The 17242-nt window shown below is 40.5% G+C and overlaps 1 protein-coding gene and 1 pseudogene across 5 annotated transcripts in view; both read left to right on the forward strand.

The window, feature by feature from the left end:
* The window catches only part of FHIT (fragile histidine triad diadenosine triphosphatase), a 1483533-nt gene that overhangs the window by 334117 nt on the left and 1132174 nt on the right, over positions 1-17242 (forward strand). For 2 of the 5 annotated variants that reach the window (XM_032649510.1, XM_032649509.1), the window contains one exon: positions 12467-12507. The exons of 2 other annotated variants lie outside the window; for them this stretch is intronic. Coding sequence is in view for 1 of the 3 variants with exons in the window: in XM_032649508.1 (XP_032505399.1) it covers positions 8874-8910; positions 12467-12507 (78 nt within the window). In the remaining 2 variants the exon portion in view is untranslated. Of the gene's footprint in view, positions 1-8841; positions 8911-12466; positions 12508-17242 lie in introns of those variants that run through there. One more of the 5 variants, XM_032649508.1, reaches the window with a different exon arrangement.
* Positions 3091-4952, forward strand: LOC116762114 (annotated as a pseudogene).

The following is a 17242-nucleotide window of genomic DNA, read 5'->3' on the forward strand; positions in this document are numbered from 1 at the left end:
CCCTGAAGTCTGAGGATCACTGGTATAATCTGTTTTTCCCTATGCTGTGAGCTTAACCAGAATGCTTTCCTCCTTCTAGTTTCCTTTTCCTGATCCTCTCCATCTTTCTTTTTGAAACTTTCCTTCACCCTCTTAGCCTACACAAGTCTCTCGTCCGAACTTCCTGACATTTATTATCTGCCCTACTTATGTTGGCTTCTGATTGTTAATGTTTTGACCTGGTATTTCAATAGCTCATATTTTGTGTCTTGTCTCCTAAACACTGTAAAGTTCTGTCTCCAGGAATAGACACTGGGACCTGTGCTTCTGGAACCCCATATTAATTAAATGTTCATTATATAATATATATTCTGTTTATAATATGTATTACATCATATAATATATATTATTTATATATAATATTTATATTATATGTATATGTTATTAAATTATATATTATATATATTTACATATACATAATATATAATACATATTATGTAATATAATGCATATTATAAACAGAATATATAATAGTCCCATATGTAACTAGAAGTTCATTAAATGTTTGCTGTGTTGAATGAATTTGTAAGTAAGTTAAATGATGTTTTAACAACTATGGATATAATTCACAATCACAGCATGATTTTGTGTCTGTTTGGGATGCACAATTTGTATTTTTGCTTCTTCTTGCCTTCATAGAAATTATATTCTAGAATCTAGGAGATAAAGATAATAAATTGATACACATATGCATATTATAATGTAATGTAAACTGGAGTAAGTGGTGTAAGGAATGTAAATCAGCATGCATTGTTAGAGCTTTGGGTTGCTTTTGGATTGGGTAGTCAAAGAATACCTCTCTGATGAGGTGACATTTGAGGACAAATGTGATTAAAGTTAAGAGGAGGGGGTACATATGAATATTTGAGGGGCAAGCATCCTAGCTAGAAGCAATAGTAAGGCCTGAGGACCTAAGTTGGGACTGTGCTTGTTGGAGGCCAGTGTGGGGATGAGAAGGGAGCAGTGGGACATGTCATTGAAGAGGTGGCAGGACTGGATTGCATAGGACGTTTTCAGCCATGGTGAAGCTTTTAGATTTTTATTGTGAGAGAAACTACAGTAGAACTGAAAGGAAAGACATAACATGATCTGATTTATATTTTTAAAAAGTAATAGTTTCAGCTGCTCTGAATAGAAGAGGCTGAAAAGGTGGTCAGTTAGGAAGACATGGCTCTATGCCAGATATGGTAGGGGTGGCTTGGAGCCCAGTGATAGTAGTGGACAAAGTGAGAACTGGAAGGATTAGGAAAAATTCTGAGAGGAGAGCCAACTGTGTTTATGCCTTCTAATTTATTTACTACTGTACAACGCTTTCAAAGCAGCGTTCTCCGTTGGTATTTATTTTCATCTTATAATTCTATTTAAGGCAAGTTTTTGTTCAATTTACCAAACATTCTTTTATTTATACTTGCTTTTGGGATAACACTTAATGACTAATTAGTCAATAAAAACCAGAGTTCTATGTGGGGCAAGAATGTGTTCCTGTGGTGAATTTATTTATCCATCTTTTTCAAAAGTAATTGCATTTTTGTATTCGTTCTTGAATACTGTGTCATTTCCCAAATAACTATTTGGGAGGTGGAATTTTTTTATGCTATTCTATTCTAATTTTGTATCCTCTTCCTTCTAATATCCCCATCTGTACTTTGTATTACAAACTTCATCAGACCACTGCACACTATTATAGCTGTCGTCACCATGGGGAGAAAATGACTAATTGAAGCTGCTTATTGATATAATAGAGCAGGTTGTGATACGTGGCGAGAATACTGGAATGATGGGCTCCAGCTGATGTTATGTAAAAATATTCAGCCATGAAATATGCACTTGTGGATGGCTTTTTGCAGATGTCTGCAGAATGCAGATAATCTGTATTCTGGGGAGATCTGCAAATTAAAGATCTATATGACCAGTTAGAATTATAGCACAGTGAGGAGAGAGCGGTGCGGTAGGTAATGATATAGCCTTGAATCTTGGCTAATAATAATTATAACCTGCCTATACTTACAAGCAAAAGTAGATGATATTTACCCCCAACCCCCATTTCAGAGGGAATGGATCAATTGGCAGAAAAATGATGTGAACTTTTGGATATTTTGGAATTCCTTCAATGCAAGATATATTGGTATCATGAATGGAAGTATAAATTGGTACATTGTCTTTGGAAAGTTATTTGGCCATAACTATCAAAATAAAATTCACACAACCCTTTGACCTAGCAGTTTCATTTCTAGTAATTTATTTTAGAAATATAGTCACTAGATGCACAAAAATCTCTGTACTAAAATATTCATCATGGCATTTTGTTTAATAACAAATGATTTAAAATAGTCTAAATGTCCAAGAAATAGATTAGGTGAATAAATTATGGAATATTTATGCACTGTAATATAGTTAAGCCTTTATAAAGCCTGTATCTATATAGAACCATCTCTAAGTGAAAGAAGGGTTAGAATATGCTATTATTTGTGGTCATAGAAATGTAAAGTGTATGTATATATATTTATATATGCATATGTTGAAGACTGCATAAGAGATTTTTAAAAGCATGGGTCAGAAGACATTTTTCAATGTACATTGCTACTTTGGTATTATTTCAATTAATTACTTCTTGGATGTATCATCTATTCAAAAATTATAAGTTAAGAAAATTATAGGGGTGGTATATTTGTATGTTTTTACTCCCCTCTTACATAAAGATGTCTTTGCTTGATTCTCTGCTGTATTGCACCTGACTTCTCTTTTGAGAGTTTTCTTATAATTTCTGTTAGAACACCTTTTATTAGGATATCGTTGCACTGACACTTTTAGTAATGAGGTGGCAACTCCCCTTATTCCTTTATTGCTTGCCATGACTCCACAGAATATAGCTCTACCACTTTCTTCCAAGGTTCGGGTCCTTCCTGTCCAGGAGAACTATTTAGAAATTTGTTTGTGCCAATTGTTTCCGCCCAGAGTGGGGGCGGGACCAGGGTGCAGCGAGAAAATCAGCGGGAAACGCGTCTCCACTTCTGCTTGTGGTCCCACCGCTGGGGCCTCGCTGCTCCCGCCATGGCGCAGTGCCATGTGCAGAGTGATGCCATCATTGGGCATTATGAATGCAAGACTGAATAATTAACAGCTACCCCTTAGACAGAGGACCAGGTGCAGGGTAGACTCTTTCTGGATGTTGTAATCAGAAATAGTGCGGCCGTCTTCCAGCTGTTTGCCTGCAAACATGAGCCTCTGCTGGTCAGGGAGGATGCCTTCTTTATCCTGGATCTTGGCCTTCACATTCTTGATGGTGTCACTGGGCTCCACTTTCAGGTCTTGCCCGTCAGGGTCTTCCCGAAGATTTACATACCACCCCTTAGACGCACCAAGCCGGTCTGGTGCACCCTGAGCCCCGCGCCCCGGCCCCGGCTGGGCCCAACCCGCCGAGCCCCAGAGCGATGAGCCTGCTCCACCCCCGTGCAGGAGGCTGCGGCTGCTGGCCAATGCAGTCTCTGGCCCTAGTTCCCCAGCTGTCCCTGGCTCCCCAGAGCACTCTTCTCCCCAAAGCAAGAAGACAAAGGCCACCCTCTCAGCTGGTCAGCGACCCTGACTGGCAGGCCAGGAGGACACAAGGTCCCTTCAAAGGTCACCCTTTCTGAGCTCAAGTCTTGCCTGCAGTGGGCACAGGAGCTGGGGGCACGGGTCCAGGAGCTGAAGGCAAGTGCACAGAAGAATGCTGGGGAACCCAGAGCACCGGAGGACAAGGGGCACCCAGCGGGACTACGTGGTGAGCAGATGCCTGCCTATCAGCGCTTCCTCGCCCTGGCCCAGCAGGGGCCCCCGGGCCTTGTGCTGCCCTACAAGTACCAGGTGCTGGCCGAGATGTTCTGCAGCATGGACACCATCGTGGGCATGCTGTACAACCGCTCTGAGACTGTGACCTTCGCCAAGGTCAAGCAGGGAGTCCAGGACATGATGCAGAAGCGCTTTGAGGAGCACAGTGTGGGCCAGATCAAAACCATGTACCCTGGCTCCTACTGCTTCCACCAGGAGCGCTACGCCGCCACATTCAAGGACGGTGGCAGGAGGTCTGATTACCAGCTCACCATCGAGCCGCTGCTGGACCAGCAGGCTGGCAGTGTGGCTCCCCAGCTCACGGCATCACGCCTGCTGCGGTGGTGCCAGACCTTCAGCCAGAATCTGGTAGCCCGTGTCCAGTAGTATCACAGGGCCTTCCTGGCCTCCCTGAAACCCCCCGCACCCCCCGCCGCCCATGGAGGTTCCTGAGGACCAGCTGACACGCTGGCACCCCCGCTTCAATGTGGACGAAGTGCCTTACATCGAGCTGGCCAAGCTGCCCCAGCCGCCCACCGTGGAGAAGCTGGCCACCGCCCAGGAGGTGTTGGCCGGTGCCCGCAGCCTGGTGTCATCCAGGATGGAGAAGGCTCTGAGTGACCTGGCCCAGCTCACGGCCGAGCCTAGCAGCCCCTGGTTCCCCAGCCCGGCACTGCCAGCCACCCTGCCGCCATGCCGCCTGCCGCCCTGAAGGGGATGTCCCAGGTCCTGCTGGAGCGGATCCGGCCCAGGAGGTGCAGAAGCAGCTGGCGCAGATGACCCGGCGCCTGGAACAGTAGCAGCGGCTGCAGGGGCTCGAGCGGCTGCCTGAGGTGGCCCGCGTGCTGCGCAGCGTCTTCAGGTCAGAGCACAAGCCAGCGCTCAGCATGGAGATGGCCTGCACCAGGGTGGTGGGCAGCTACCGCACGGCCACGAGCCCCTGGGAGATGGAGAAGCATGTGCACCTCCTCTCTGAGCTGCTGTCCGACTGGCTTAGCCTCCACCGCATCTGCACGGACACCTACGTCAATCTGGGCAAGACCGCCGACCTGGCAGGTGTCTTGGCACGGCTGGCCCGCCTTGCCCGTGCTGAGGAAGCGCTGTGAGCCCGGCGGACAGGTGCCGACACAGACGGGCCGCCGGGCCTGTGTCTTACTCTCTTTAGGAACATGACACACTTTGCTTTCCCTGTCCTAAGTCCCCATGAGGGTCAGGGCTCTTGGCTGCTGGGCTTGAGGGCCTCTGATTAGTGTGGTGGAGGCCCCCCTCGTATACAGGGTGCAGGGAAGTGGGGTGGGGGAGAGGTAGTGTGGTTGGCAGAATAACCCTCCCAGATGTCCACGTGGGATCCTGAGGTGGTCCTGGAGTATCTTGGTGGGCCGGGTGTCACACAGGGTCCCCATAAGAGGGAGGCAGATGCAGAATCTGAGATTGGAAGGTGCCGGCAGGAGCCATGAGCCAAGGAACATATTCTCCCTGGAGCCACCAGAAGGAACCAGCCCTGCCCACCCACACCCTGATTTTTGTACTTGGCCTCTAGAACTGTAAGATAAAGTCAGAAAAGAAAAAGAAAAGAAAAAAGAAACAAGAAAAAGAAACTTGTTTTAATAAATGGTAAAAATCATTCAAATGCACTGGTTCTGAATTTCTGATGGGTGCATTTGTGAAAATGCTGAGGAGCTTCTGGAGTCAGAGGCCTGGTCCTTTTCAACAACAAATAGAAATTAAAGGCTATTAATGATGCTTATTATTAACTTTTAAAAAGCTCTCTCTACCCCCAACAAGTTAAAAAGCTATTGTTTGAAATGTATGACCCAAAACTATGTCATTCTCTATTATATGTGATAGCATAAAGCCCAAGAACAATGTTTAAAATTGTCTTAATCATTGTTATAAAAGGAATTAATGAGTGGTAACATTCAGAAACCCCGTTGTTCATATTATGTTTTGGGGGTATGGAGGAGGAAAAAGGAGAAGGAAGGAAAATACATTTAAAAGAAAGTTAAACAACAACTTGTAAGTTTCATTCTCTGTTGCTGGAAAACCAGCTGATTATACATGAATGTATAATAAAACAAGTGTTTGGCACATTGAGGTGTATGAACTATGTAGCGTAATCAGAGCTTATTTTCCTGCAATGGAGATTGAAATTTATGCTTCTCCTAAGCAGTACCTTTCATTCCATTTTTATTTTCTAAGCGAGAGTGAACTTTACAAGTTGCTGTTAACAATACCAGAAGTGCTAATTCCTATACAATGAATAGTGAAGTTTACAAGTTGCCATTTGACATGCCCACATTTCTGTTTGTTTGTCCTCCCTCCCCACCCCCCAACAAGGTATAGTAAAATTTATAAGGTTAGTAAAAACCCTTCATTATTAATACAAGGTTACATTGCTGTTGGGAATTCCATAAATGGCATATGAATATATCTAAGGGGGAAGCATAAAGGTGCTTTATGCAGAGACACTCATTCATGGCTTTGTGTCCCCATGACCCCATTCCCTTGGCTCCTTGGTTCTGTTATCCTTCAAGTATGTTTCATTGGGTCCTTTTTTTTTTTTTTTGGAAATCTATCTAACTCTTCCTTTGCAAATCTTCCTCAGCTCAGGCTATACATCCCTCCTCTTCCATGGTCCCTTTTTCTCCACTTCCATGCTCTTCCCTGAGCACCCAAAGTGGCTACTGTGTACACAATTAATTAAATGAATGGTTCGCAGCCTTAGGCCGTCACTTCTATTATTATCTGGTACTGCTACTTAAATATTTTATTATTACAGCACTTTATTGTTATTAAAATTTTAAGATATACATGCCTTATTTCACCAATTTTATTATAACAAGATCCTTGAGGGGAGATATCAGGCCTTAAAATTCCTTATGCTCCCAATGGGGGCGTGTATATAATCGTGTAATCGAAATGAAGTGGATGTTTTTACCAATCACAAGAACCGGGAGAGAAAGGAAATGATAAAGGAATGGACACCCTGTTGTATGTAACTGGTCTGAGAAGATGGTTGCCACAAATTCTTCCATTTCTGTCTGTGCATGTCTCTTCTCCCGTAAGGAGATAAAGTCCTCTTTCCCTCCCCGTGAGTTTTGGTTGACATTTTGACTTTTTTTGGCCAATAGAAAATGGCAGAAATAACACTGTGTCAGTTCTGAGTCCAGCTAGACTTTAGGTTGGCTGGAGATAAACACTCTTTAGAGCCCTGTGCCATCTCTTTAAGAAGTCTGGTTATGCAGCAAGAGAGAGGTCATCGGGATTGAGTTCGTGGAGGATTACGAAGATATGGAGAGAGGCCCAGCCATCCCCCAGCTGTCCCAGTCATATCAGCCGAGGGGCCTGGAGGGAAGGGACGTCAACCTGGATCTTGCAGTCCCAGCTGGACTGCCCCGGTCAACATTATGTGGAGCAGAGAGATGAGTTGTCCCACTAAGGGCTGCCCATACAGAAGATGTAGGACAAATAAATGGTTGTTATTCTTATTGTTTTAAGTCACTAGTTTTGGAGTGGTTTATTGTATAGCAGAGATTACAGAAACACATCCAAAATGGGTTAAGTTGTATATTAAATTTTGTGGTCTACAGTAGTGCTTTTTGAGCTTTAATGTGCATCCAAATCACCTAGGGTTCTTGTTAAAATTCTGATTCTGTAGATTAGGGGTGGGGCCTGAGATTCTGCATTTCTAAGAAGTTCCCTGGTGATGCTGATGTTCTGGTCTGTGGGCCACATTTTGAGTAGAAAAGGTCGAAGCAGGGAAGTCCATTCATCCAAAGATTAACAAGTTGCTTATTAACAACCAGGAAGGTTATACTTGCCTTTCTGTTGAGATTGCAGATCCTGCACAGGCTGTATCAGCTGCCCATTAGACATGCCAATGCCAAAAATATAAAGTCAGACAAATGTGCATTTTAACCAAAGTACTAGGCAAGTTCTATTTTCTTAAAGTCTAACTTTCCTGAGAGTGACTTTATTCCCCTAAGCTTCGTGTCTGTTTAACCAAGAAGCATGCTCTGTGACAATTGTTGATAATGGTAATAATGATAGCAATTACTCTACACTTCACAAGTGCTTTGTTGTGAGCCAGAATCTGTACTAAGTACTTTATATACATTTCATCATTTAATTCCTATAACATACATGACTGTCACCATTTTGCAGATGAGGAAACTGGGGTTCAGGGAGGTTTAGTTACTAGCCCTAGTCACCCAGTGACTAAGATAGGATTCAGTTCTGTATGATGTGACTCCAAAGTTCAGGTTGATAACTACTCTGCCACACTGCTTCCAACTACAAGCCTAACACAGGCCTCAGGTTAGTGTATTATGGCTCACATTCTTTCTTTTTGGACTTGTTTCTTGGTAGTAGTGGTGGTAGTAGGAGGAGTATAGATATTTTCGTTCCATACAGTATAGTTGACTTTGGGAAGTCCTAACAGAGATACCCGAAATGTTCTTGCGCATGTGCACGTGTGTGTGTGTGTGTGTGTCTGTCTGTCTGTCTGTGTATATGTGTGTAAGGCAGGAGCGGAAACACCTTTGAAACCCATTAGTTGGGAAATTTAATTTTTTGTAGCAACATTCACATAATTATTGTCAGCATTTTACAGTGGTGTTTAAAGTGCTGATATGAGGAAAGTCTTTACCAGAATAAATATAGATGATTTGTTTAAACTTCAGTAGTCTCTTGTTTTCACTGTGTTGCCTATTGCAGCAAAATAATTTCACCCCCCTCCCTTTGCTTTAGACTTACTGTTTCCCCCTCTATGGCATTTATCAGACAGAAGCTACTACTGTTTTAGGTTTCCATCAGAGTAGCATAAAATACTTCTAAAAACCATAAAAGACTCTGATATGACCTACTTTGAAATTAGACGGCCAGGACATCTCTTTACTCGTCGGTTTGAATGCCTCTTCTCTGCTCTCTTGAAGGTTAAAGGAACTGGCAGTGCTAGAAATGGCAGTGCCCTGTGGCACCAAAGCCAGTGCCCTGCAGGGACCTACTCCATAGTAACTTGGGATTAGATGAAGACACCAGGACACCAGGACCTCTGGCTAGAAGGTTTACTTAACTCCCAAATCTCTTTTCTGCTGAGGTGGCTGTTCTGCAACATGATGGTGGTGATGGAGGGGTGTGTGTGTGTGTGTGTGTGTGTGTGTGTGTGTGTACAGAGTTCTTTAAAGTGAGATCATTTGGCTGCACACTTTTTGGAGGGGTCAGTACAAATTTTATTGTCTTCTTTAGGTGAAGAGGCAAGGTGTATGGGGGTGGTGACAGGACTTGATTGGGACTTGAATCATTGCTCGGAAGTAACAGTGATTTTCTTCAAAATCACAAAATCCATGTTTCTCCGACTGCCTGCTTTTCTTCAAAATGAGGGGGTCACTTCCTGGTACAACAGTGATTTTCTTTGTCATTCTGAATGAATCATTTACAAGACAAATGGTCCATTTCGATTGATTTCCTGATCTTTTGGACATGAAATATTTCATGTTTCTTTTAAGATAAATATCTAATTTTTCCAACAAATGTAGTATTGTAAGTACCTTTTGAGAAATATTTAATAAGAAGCACATTTTATTTCCTTGGAACTACATGGAAGAACTCCCTGGACCTTTATTAGTTTGCATGTTGCTATTCAGAAAAGTGTGGAATATCCTCCATTAAATTTTACCACTTTCTAAATTATGTTCTTCAAAGAAAAATTCCAAGAAGGCAGAGGCTTGCTTAAGTGAAACATTGCTGAATATGCTTTTCTTGCAGATTTCCAAGAGTCTTAGATATCTAATGTAATTTGTTTCGAGGAGACTGTGGGTGACAAAGCACTGCTGGTAGGGGTTTGACACATATAGTATTATGAATGGATTCCTTAGCAATCACGTGGATTGGCCAAGAGAGAATTTAAATGGAACTCTCAGTAGAAAATAAGTACTCTGTGCAATGAAGAAATAAAAATACGTTTGGTAGACACACAACATAAAAAGGTTACACTTATTATTATCATTATTTTAATTTATTTATTTATTTTTGGCTGTGTTGGGTCTTCATTGCTGCGCACGGGCTTTCTCTAGTTGAGGCGAGCAGGGGCTACTCTTTGTTGAGGTGCATGGGCTTCTCATTGCGGTGGCTTCTCGTTGCGGAGCACGGACTCTAGGCGCGTGGGCTTCAGTAGTTGTGTCACGTGGGCTTCAGTAGTTGTGTCGCGTGGGCTTCAGTAGTTGTGTCGCGTGGGCTGTAGACTGCAGGCTCAGTAGTTGTGGTGCACGGGCTTAGTAGCTCTGCAGCATGTGGGATCTTCCCAGACCAGGGCATGAACCCGTGTCCCCTGCATTGGCAGGAGGACTCTTAATCACAGCTCCACCAGGGAAGTCCCAAAAGGTTATTATCAAATGAGACTTTTTGTAGTGTCAGCTTAATCTTTCTTTTTTTCATTTATTGCTAATTAATTAAAGGAAAAATATCTTTGAAAAATCTGTAAAGGTTGTCCTATGGTTTGTTTTATTAAAATTGCTTAAATCTGATGTGGGAACTTTCTGTTAGCAACATTCTGAAATTTGGACAAAAGCAAAGTAATAGCTTATAATATGTATATTTTGAAAGTTGAAAGTAGTATTGATTCGTACTATTTTCCTGAGAGGAAGTTAAGTTTATTGTTTTCGTAAATTCTCCAAATTCTTTTGGTTATGTAGAGGAGGAAAAATAATTTCCCCTCTGCCCTTCTGAATTCTTGGCTGAGACCACCCCAAACCTCCCAGTAATAAAAGATGAACAGGAGAAAAACAAACAGAAATTTATTAACCTGTATACTTCCTGTATACATGGGAGATACCCAGAAAAACTGAGTAACTTCCTGAGATGGTGCATCTACTACCTTAAATACCATCTTCAGCTAAAGACATAAGAAAGGTAAGGAGGGTTGGGGTAGGTAGTTATGGGAGTTTACTAGGAAAAGCATGGTAAACCAGGGTAAGATTTGTTCTGTAGATTTAATGCCTTCTCCATTGAAAAGATTCTCTTGTGATTTAGTCATCCTTCTCTTCTTGGTACAGAGAGGGAGACACTTACTAATGGAGATTTCCTTTATAAATGTAAATATCTCTTACAAAAGGGCAAGTTCTACTCTATTTTCAGAGCTTCTCCTGTTTCTTACAATAATTGGCTCAAAATAATCCTTATGCTGAAGAGTCATATTTTGGGGTGACATATTCTCCTACCCTTCAGTTGTAAGTGGGTAAAACTGAATTCAGGATATCCCGAGAGAAATGAAAATGGGAATTTTGGCTCACATAATTTCAGTTTCCAGTGGGATGAACCTGACTTTTGTCATGGATGGCTATAGGTGCTTCATTGTATATTCAAAACTGTTTCTTCCAGGGGTGAATCTAGGTTTTGTGTAGCCTGAAGTTTACACAGTTTGAAGAAGCTTCTTTATTAAAAGATCATAAATGACCACATTGCTGTAAAAGAACCTGGAAACTTAAGTTGCAATAGCTTCATGGTTAATTTGCCTCTGCTCCTCCCCATCTCATAGCCCATTTCTTCTCTACATGCTCTTAATTTTCCTTCAGTCTAAGTCCTTGTGGTGGTGTGAATTTAACTACTATTAAAAAACAAAATTCAACTGAGTGAATTTGAAGATCTAATTGGCTTTATTCAGCAATTCATGAATCAGGCAGCATCCCGTCTAGTAGATAGAAAAGGGCTCCAAAGAGCCTCAGACAAGGGAAGGGCAGAAAGGGGGTGGGATAAGAAAGTCATAAATAAAAGAAAGGATTGTTTCAGGCAAAGTTACCTTCTTGGGGGATGGCAGAGTTCCATCAGATGGATTATCTCACCAGTGCTGGCCAGGAAATTTCAGACTGACTGGTTAAGATTACATTTCTAGGAGAGGCTGAAACTACAATTAGATTAGGTATTAACTCTTGATTTGTTGACATGGAGCTTAGCGCAAGTGACTCCATTCTGGGCCTGTTTTCTTCTTCTTTGTTTCTTTTTAATACTACCCATGTTCTCAGAAGCCCCATTCTCTTACAGCTGATTCATATAAATCCCCCCAGAAGACTCAGATTGGTTAGCTTGAGTCACATTCCTACCTCTGGTGAGGGAGATGAGACACCTCAGTTGAGATCCCAGGAGAAAACAATGAGTTGGGGAGGCGCAGTGCCCTAAGGGAGTCAGATGTTGATCAGTCTAAATAATGGGTGTTGACTTCCATGCTCTTCACCCTCTTTTGTTGACCTGGGGGGTAGAGGTGGGTCCTCTAAATTGGATGTATGAAACACCCATTTAAACTTGAATTTTCAGCTCTCTTCAGGGATTAAGCTGACCTTAGTAAGAGCAGAAACCATACACAGGCAGGCTGGGAGGTCAATTTCTGATTTTCTTTCAAGTAAACCTCACTTAGGTGTTTTCTGCATGTGAGATACTGGGAAAGGATATCTGGTTGAGAGCCTCTCCCTTGTTGTATCTTCCTTTACCCAGAATTCGTTCTCAGACACAATATGAAAAATACTCCATTGGTCAGTATTGCTTTTTTTCATAGAAGTCCTGTGGAAAATTACAAAGAAAATGAAAACTTGATTCCTAAACTCCTTATCTGTCTTTCTGCTTCCTTTAGATTTCCTTGTCCTTTGCCGATGTTCACCTTTCTGGAATAAGGTAATGAAAAGAAAATGGATGATATGTTTCCAGAGTTGAAAGTATCTATACATCATAGCACCACTTTATGATGCTGCTTTAATTAATGATGATACTATCAGTATATCAGAAATGTGAGCACATCTCCTTTCATAATAAACTCCTTCAGTACAGCAGTTGCCATTAAGAAGTACCCTCTTTTATGGATGATGTAACTGCTGTAATATTTGGAAGTACGTGCTGAGTATGAGAATATTAGTGTATTAAGGTTCTTCTGAAAAACAGAACCAATAGGAGGTATTTATGTGTGCGTGTGTGTGTGTGTGTGTGTGTGTGTGTGTGTGTGTTACCGAACTCAGGTCCAGCTGCTCGCTGCTTGAAAATCAATACTCAAGATGCAAGTGTTGGTAGAAATGGAAAAAGTTGTTTTTAATCAGAAAGCTGGCAATCTGGGGAGAAGGTGGACTTGTGTCCCAAAACCAACTCTGAAGACTCTGCTCAGCCATGAACGTTTTTAAAGAGAAAAGGAGAAAAAATCTCAGTTAATCATTGAGATAGGGGATCAGACTCATTGCCATTTTCCACTACGTGCGGGCTTGTCGACTTCTTGTGATCTTTCTTTAGATGCTATTTTGTTCACACAGTTTGTTCACAAGATTACCGAAGGGGAAGCTAGGGAAGAGATTTAGTTATATGTTAATTACTTATTCTTCATTTCTATTTCTTTGATGTAAGGAAAGAACCAACAGGTTAGGCAAGGTATTGTGTGATCAAAAGATTTGAAAGTGTGCTTGGGCCAGAGATGAATAGTGCCTGGCTTAAGGTCAGTTACAATATAGCAGTGGTCCCCAACCTTTTTGGCACCAGGGACTGGTTTTGTGGAAGACAGTTTTTCCACGGACCGGGGTGGGGGAGTAGAATGTTTCAGGCAGTAATGGGGAGCGGCAGATGAAGCCTCGTTCGCTCGCTCACTGCTCACCTCCTGCTGTGCGGCCAGCTTCCTAACAGGCCGTGGACCACGGCCCATGGGGTTGGGGACCCCTGCAATATAGCTTTGTTAAAGTGACAAGACAAAAGGGGCCTCCTGCAAAGTGCTCTTTCCTGCCAAAAGCTGTTTACCTGTGTGTGTGTTTATTTATAAAGGAATAAATAAATATATTTATTATATATAGGAATTGGTTTATATGATATGGAGGCTGAGAAGTTGCACAATCTGTCATCTATAAGCTGGAGATCCAGGAATGCTGGTGGTGTAGTTTTAAGAACCAGAAGGCGGATGGTGCAAGTCACAGTTGATGGCAGAAGACTGTCCCAGCTTAATCAGTCAGGCAGAGAGAATGCATTTCCCTTTTCTCTGTCTTTTTGTTCTATTCAGGCCCTCACTGGATTGGATGATGCCCTCTAGAAACACCCTCAAAAACACACCTAGAAATTATGTTTAATCTGGGCACCCTGTGTTCCAATCAAGTTGAGATATAAAATTAACAACCACAGTTAACTAAGGTATGGCATCAATAATTAAAATCACATTTAAAAAATAGGAACATGCAAAAAGAGAAAATCTTGAGCAGCTAGGCTCTTTGAGGGCCGGGGTCCCTGCTTATCATTTTTGTGTCTCTCAGAGGTCCACAAAGTACCTTCTATATTCTAGATGTTAAATGAATGAGTAAATGAGTGAGTGAATGGCACTGCTAATACCACTTCTTTTTGTCTGTTGCCTTGTGTTTTCAGGCTTCAACTCTGGTCATGATTTTTATCTCTCGACTTGTCCCTTTTCTTTTATAAGAGACTTGAATATCTTTTTTTTTTTTTTTAATCCTGATCTTTTCTCTTTTAACCTTTGATTCCTGACATTTCCCTTTCCATTTCTCACTTTCTTTTATAGTACAACCGCTTTTGTCTGTTTCAGTCTCTCTTCTCCATAGCTTTTTGTGTCGATTTTTTTATTCTTGTAACTTTTCTCTTTTTTAGATACTGTTGGTGAGCTGGTTACTGTATTGAGTTAAAGAGGGCACCCCATTGAGTCATTGTGAGAGAAAGCTGATTAACTGACTAATGATGTAATTTTTACTGTGTTAGGGTCTTTAGCTGCTACAATCTGGGGAAATGGATTGCTTTATAATGGCATTTTTATCATAATCCAAACCTCAAAGCACCTGTACTTTTGTTCCTTTTTCTTTGATTTTTTAAACCTACTAGTTATAAATATTGATTCTTTAACTTTCTCTGTATTCTCTGTTTTAAAAATAATGCCCATAACTGAAGATACTATGGTAATAAAAATCAACCCTCCACCCCACCCAGGATGTTCGTTGGCCTCCAGTTATTGCTGGTCTTATTTTCCAGCATAGGAAAGAGAACTAATCAGAACCAATTGAACCCTCCAGAATTCTGTGTTGGGCATGTAGGAAATATCAGATAGGTATAATCATTAAGCTGATGTGATTAATATATTTGTTCTACTAATCATATTATTTCATATTATTCAATAAGTATGTTTCAATAATCTGATTTATTATTTATTTGAAGGGCAGAAAAATATTGTGTCTATGATAATGAACTCTGAATCTAAATTTCTTAGGTTCAAATCCTAACTACTCTGATTACTAGCTTGGGCAAGTTATTTTCTCTCTATAGTATTCAATTTCCTCATCTGTAGAAGTATTACTATCAATCACATAGAATTATGAGGATTAAATGAGTTATTATTGAAATCCCCTTATGAATAGGGCCTGACACATAGCAAGCATTTAGAAAATGCTAATTGTCCTTGATTTTTTTTTTACAGTCTATCCCAATTATTTTCCTCCCAATTTTTTACTTTGAAAATATTAAAACTTAAGAAAAGTTGAGAGAACAACAGATACCCAAATACCTTTCACAGGAATTCAGTTATTCATTAATATTTTGGCACTGTTGTTCATTTGCTTTCTTTTTCTCATTTACATACTTTTGAAAACTAATTGCAATTCAGCTGTAGACATTGTATTTCCACCTGACATTTAACCTTGTGTCTCCTAAGATCAATGTGTAACCATAATACTATTATCACACCCAAGAAATTTAAACACTGTGTTATCAAATATAGTCAAATGTCCCCATTAATGTCCCTTGTACCTTGTAGTGTCCCTTTTTCCTTATTTCTATTTTCTTTTCTATAAATCCACTCAGATTACACATTTCTTTAGTTGTTGCACTGCTTTGAACTCTTTAATCTAGAATAGTCTCCTGCTTTTATTTATCTTTCGTGAGTTAATATTTTTGAAGTTTCCAAGCCAGTGTCTTGGAATGCCATGCAATGTGGATTTGTCCAGTTGTTTCCTCATAATTAGATTTAGTTTAAACATTTTTGGCTAAAATACTACCTAGGTGATATTGTATACTTCACATTGCATCATATCAGAGGCACCTAATTTGTTTGTATCATTCTTGGTGATGCCATATGATCACTTGATTAAGGTGATATTCTCCAGATACCTCAAATTTTGGAAGGTATGTGTTTTATTGAGATTTGTTTTTTGCTTTGTAATTAGTAAGTAATCTGTGAGGTGATATTTTGAGAGTGGGTGAATATTTTCATCCATTGGTTTCCCAAGAACTTTTCCCAAGAACTTTTCATCCATTGGTTTTATTATTCATGGATGAATCTTGCCTGTTGGTGTTCTTCTAATTGTATTAGCCTTATATATTTATTAGCTGATATTCTTTGGTAACAAAAGAGCTCCTCCTCCCCATACCCGTAGTAGGATTGGATTATTATCATCCTAGCTGGAACAATTTACTCATACAGTATGGTACTACTTTCAGCTAAAATAAAATATGTGTTTTCTTTGCTGCTTTTATCACAGATTTTTTTTTCAAACTTTGTATTAAGTAAAGTCAGCTTACAGAAGATGCACAAATCATATGTGTATAGCTCAAGGAAGTTCCACAAATTAAATATAACTATATAAACAGATCCCTATTCTTTAGTGATACTCAAATTGTCCCCCGTAGGATCCTCTCTAATCTAGTTCCTGTGTCCTTTTGACATGTCTCTGTCAGTTTTGAGTATGCCCTTGAAGAAAATAAGATCTTTTAAGCTTACATTGTATTTTCCCTAGTCCTGATCAAGAATAAGTCATTTCTTCAAAGAGTACTGCCTCCCTTTAGTGGGGAATGGAATTTAGGAACAAAGATTTGGCTACTAGGTGGGATCATTGATACTTTGGTGTCATTACTTCTAAGATATATGTATGTATTTATGTGTATATACATGTATATACTATATATGTAATAACCTACATTTCAAATCCAACATCAGAAAATTCTTCTTCAGCTACCCTCATTCCTTATTCGTATCTCCTTTATTCCACTGTGAGAGTTCAATGTATTGATTCATTTGCTCTATCCTATAACATTCAGAAAATAGTGTCAGAAATACTACATCAATACTACTTCCAACAACCAATCTACTAAGTAAAGCTCAAGATTAATTTGTACTTCTTTTTGTACTAATGCTCTACTGTGAATATACATTCAGAGTACCAGACTCAAAACTTATTGGAATTCATTTTTTGTCCTCTGTGGTTATTTTTATCAATATAGCATACCTTTTACTTCTTTTCCTGTTTGCATGCAAGTTTAGGTTTTATCTTTTCCATCTTTTTCTATTTGAATATGTAAAACTTTACATGGTTCAAAAGCCAAACTTAGATAAAAAGCTGTCCAAGGAAGTCCTATTTCATGCCTACCCTTTCAACCCAGGTCTTACCTA

The sequence above is a fragment of the Phocoena sinus genome, chromosome 11 (assembly GCF_008692025.1).
Source record: "Phocoena sinus isolate mPhoSin1 chromosome 11, mPhoSin1.pri, whole genome shotgun sequence".
NCBI lineage: Eukaryota > Metazoa > Chordata > Mammalia > Artiodactyla > Phocoenidae > Phocoena > Phocoena sinus.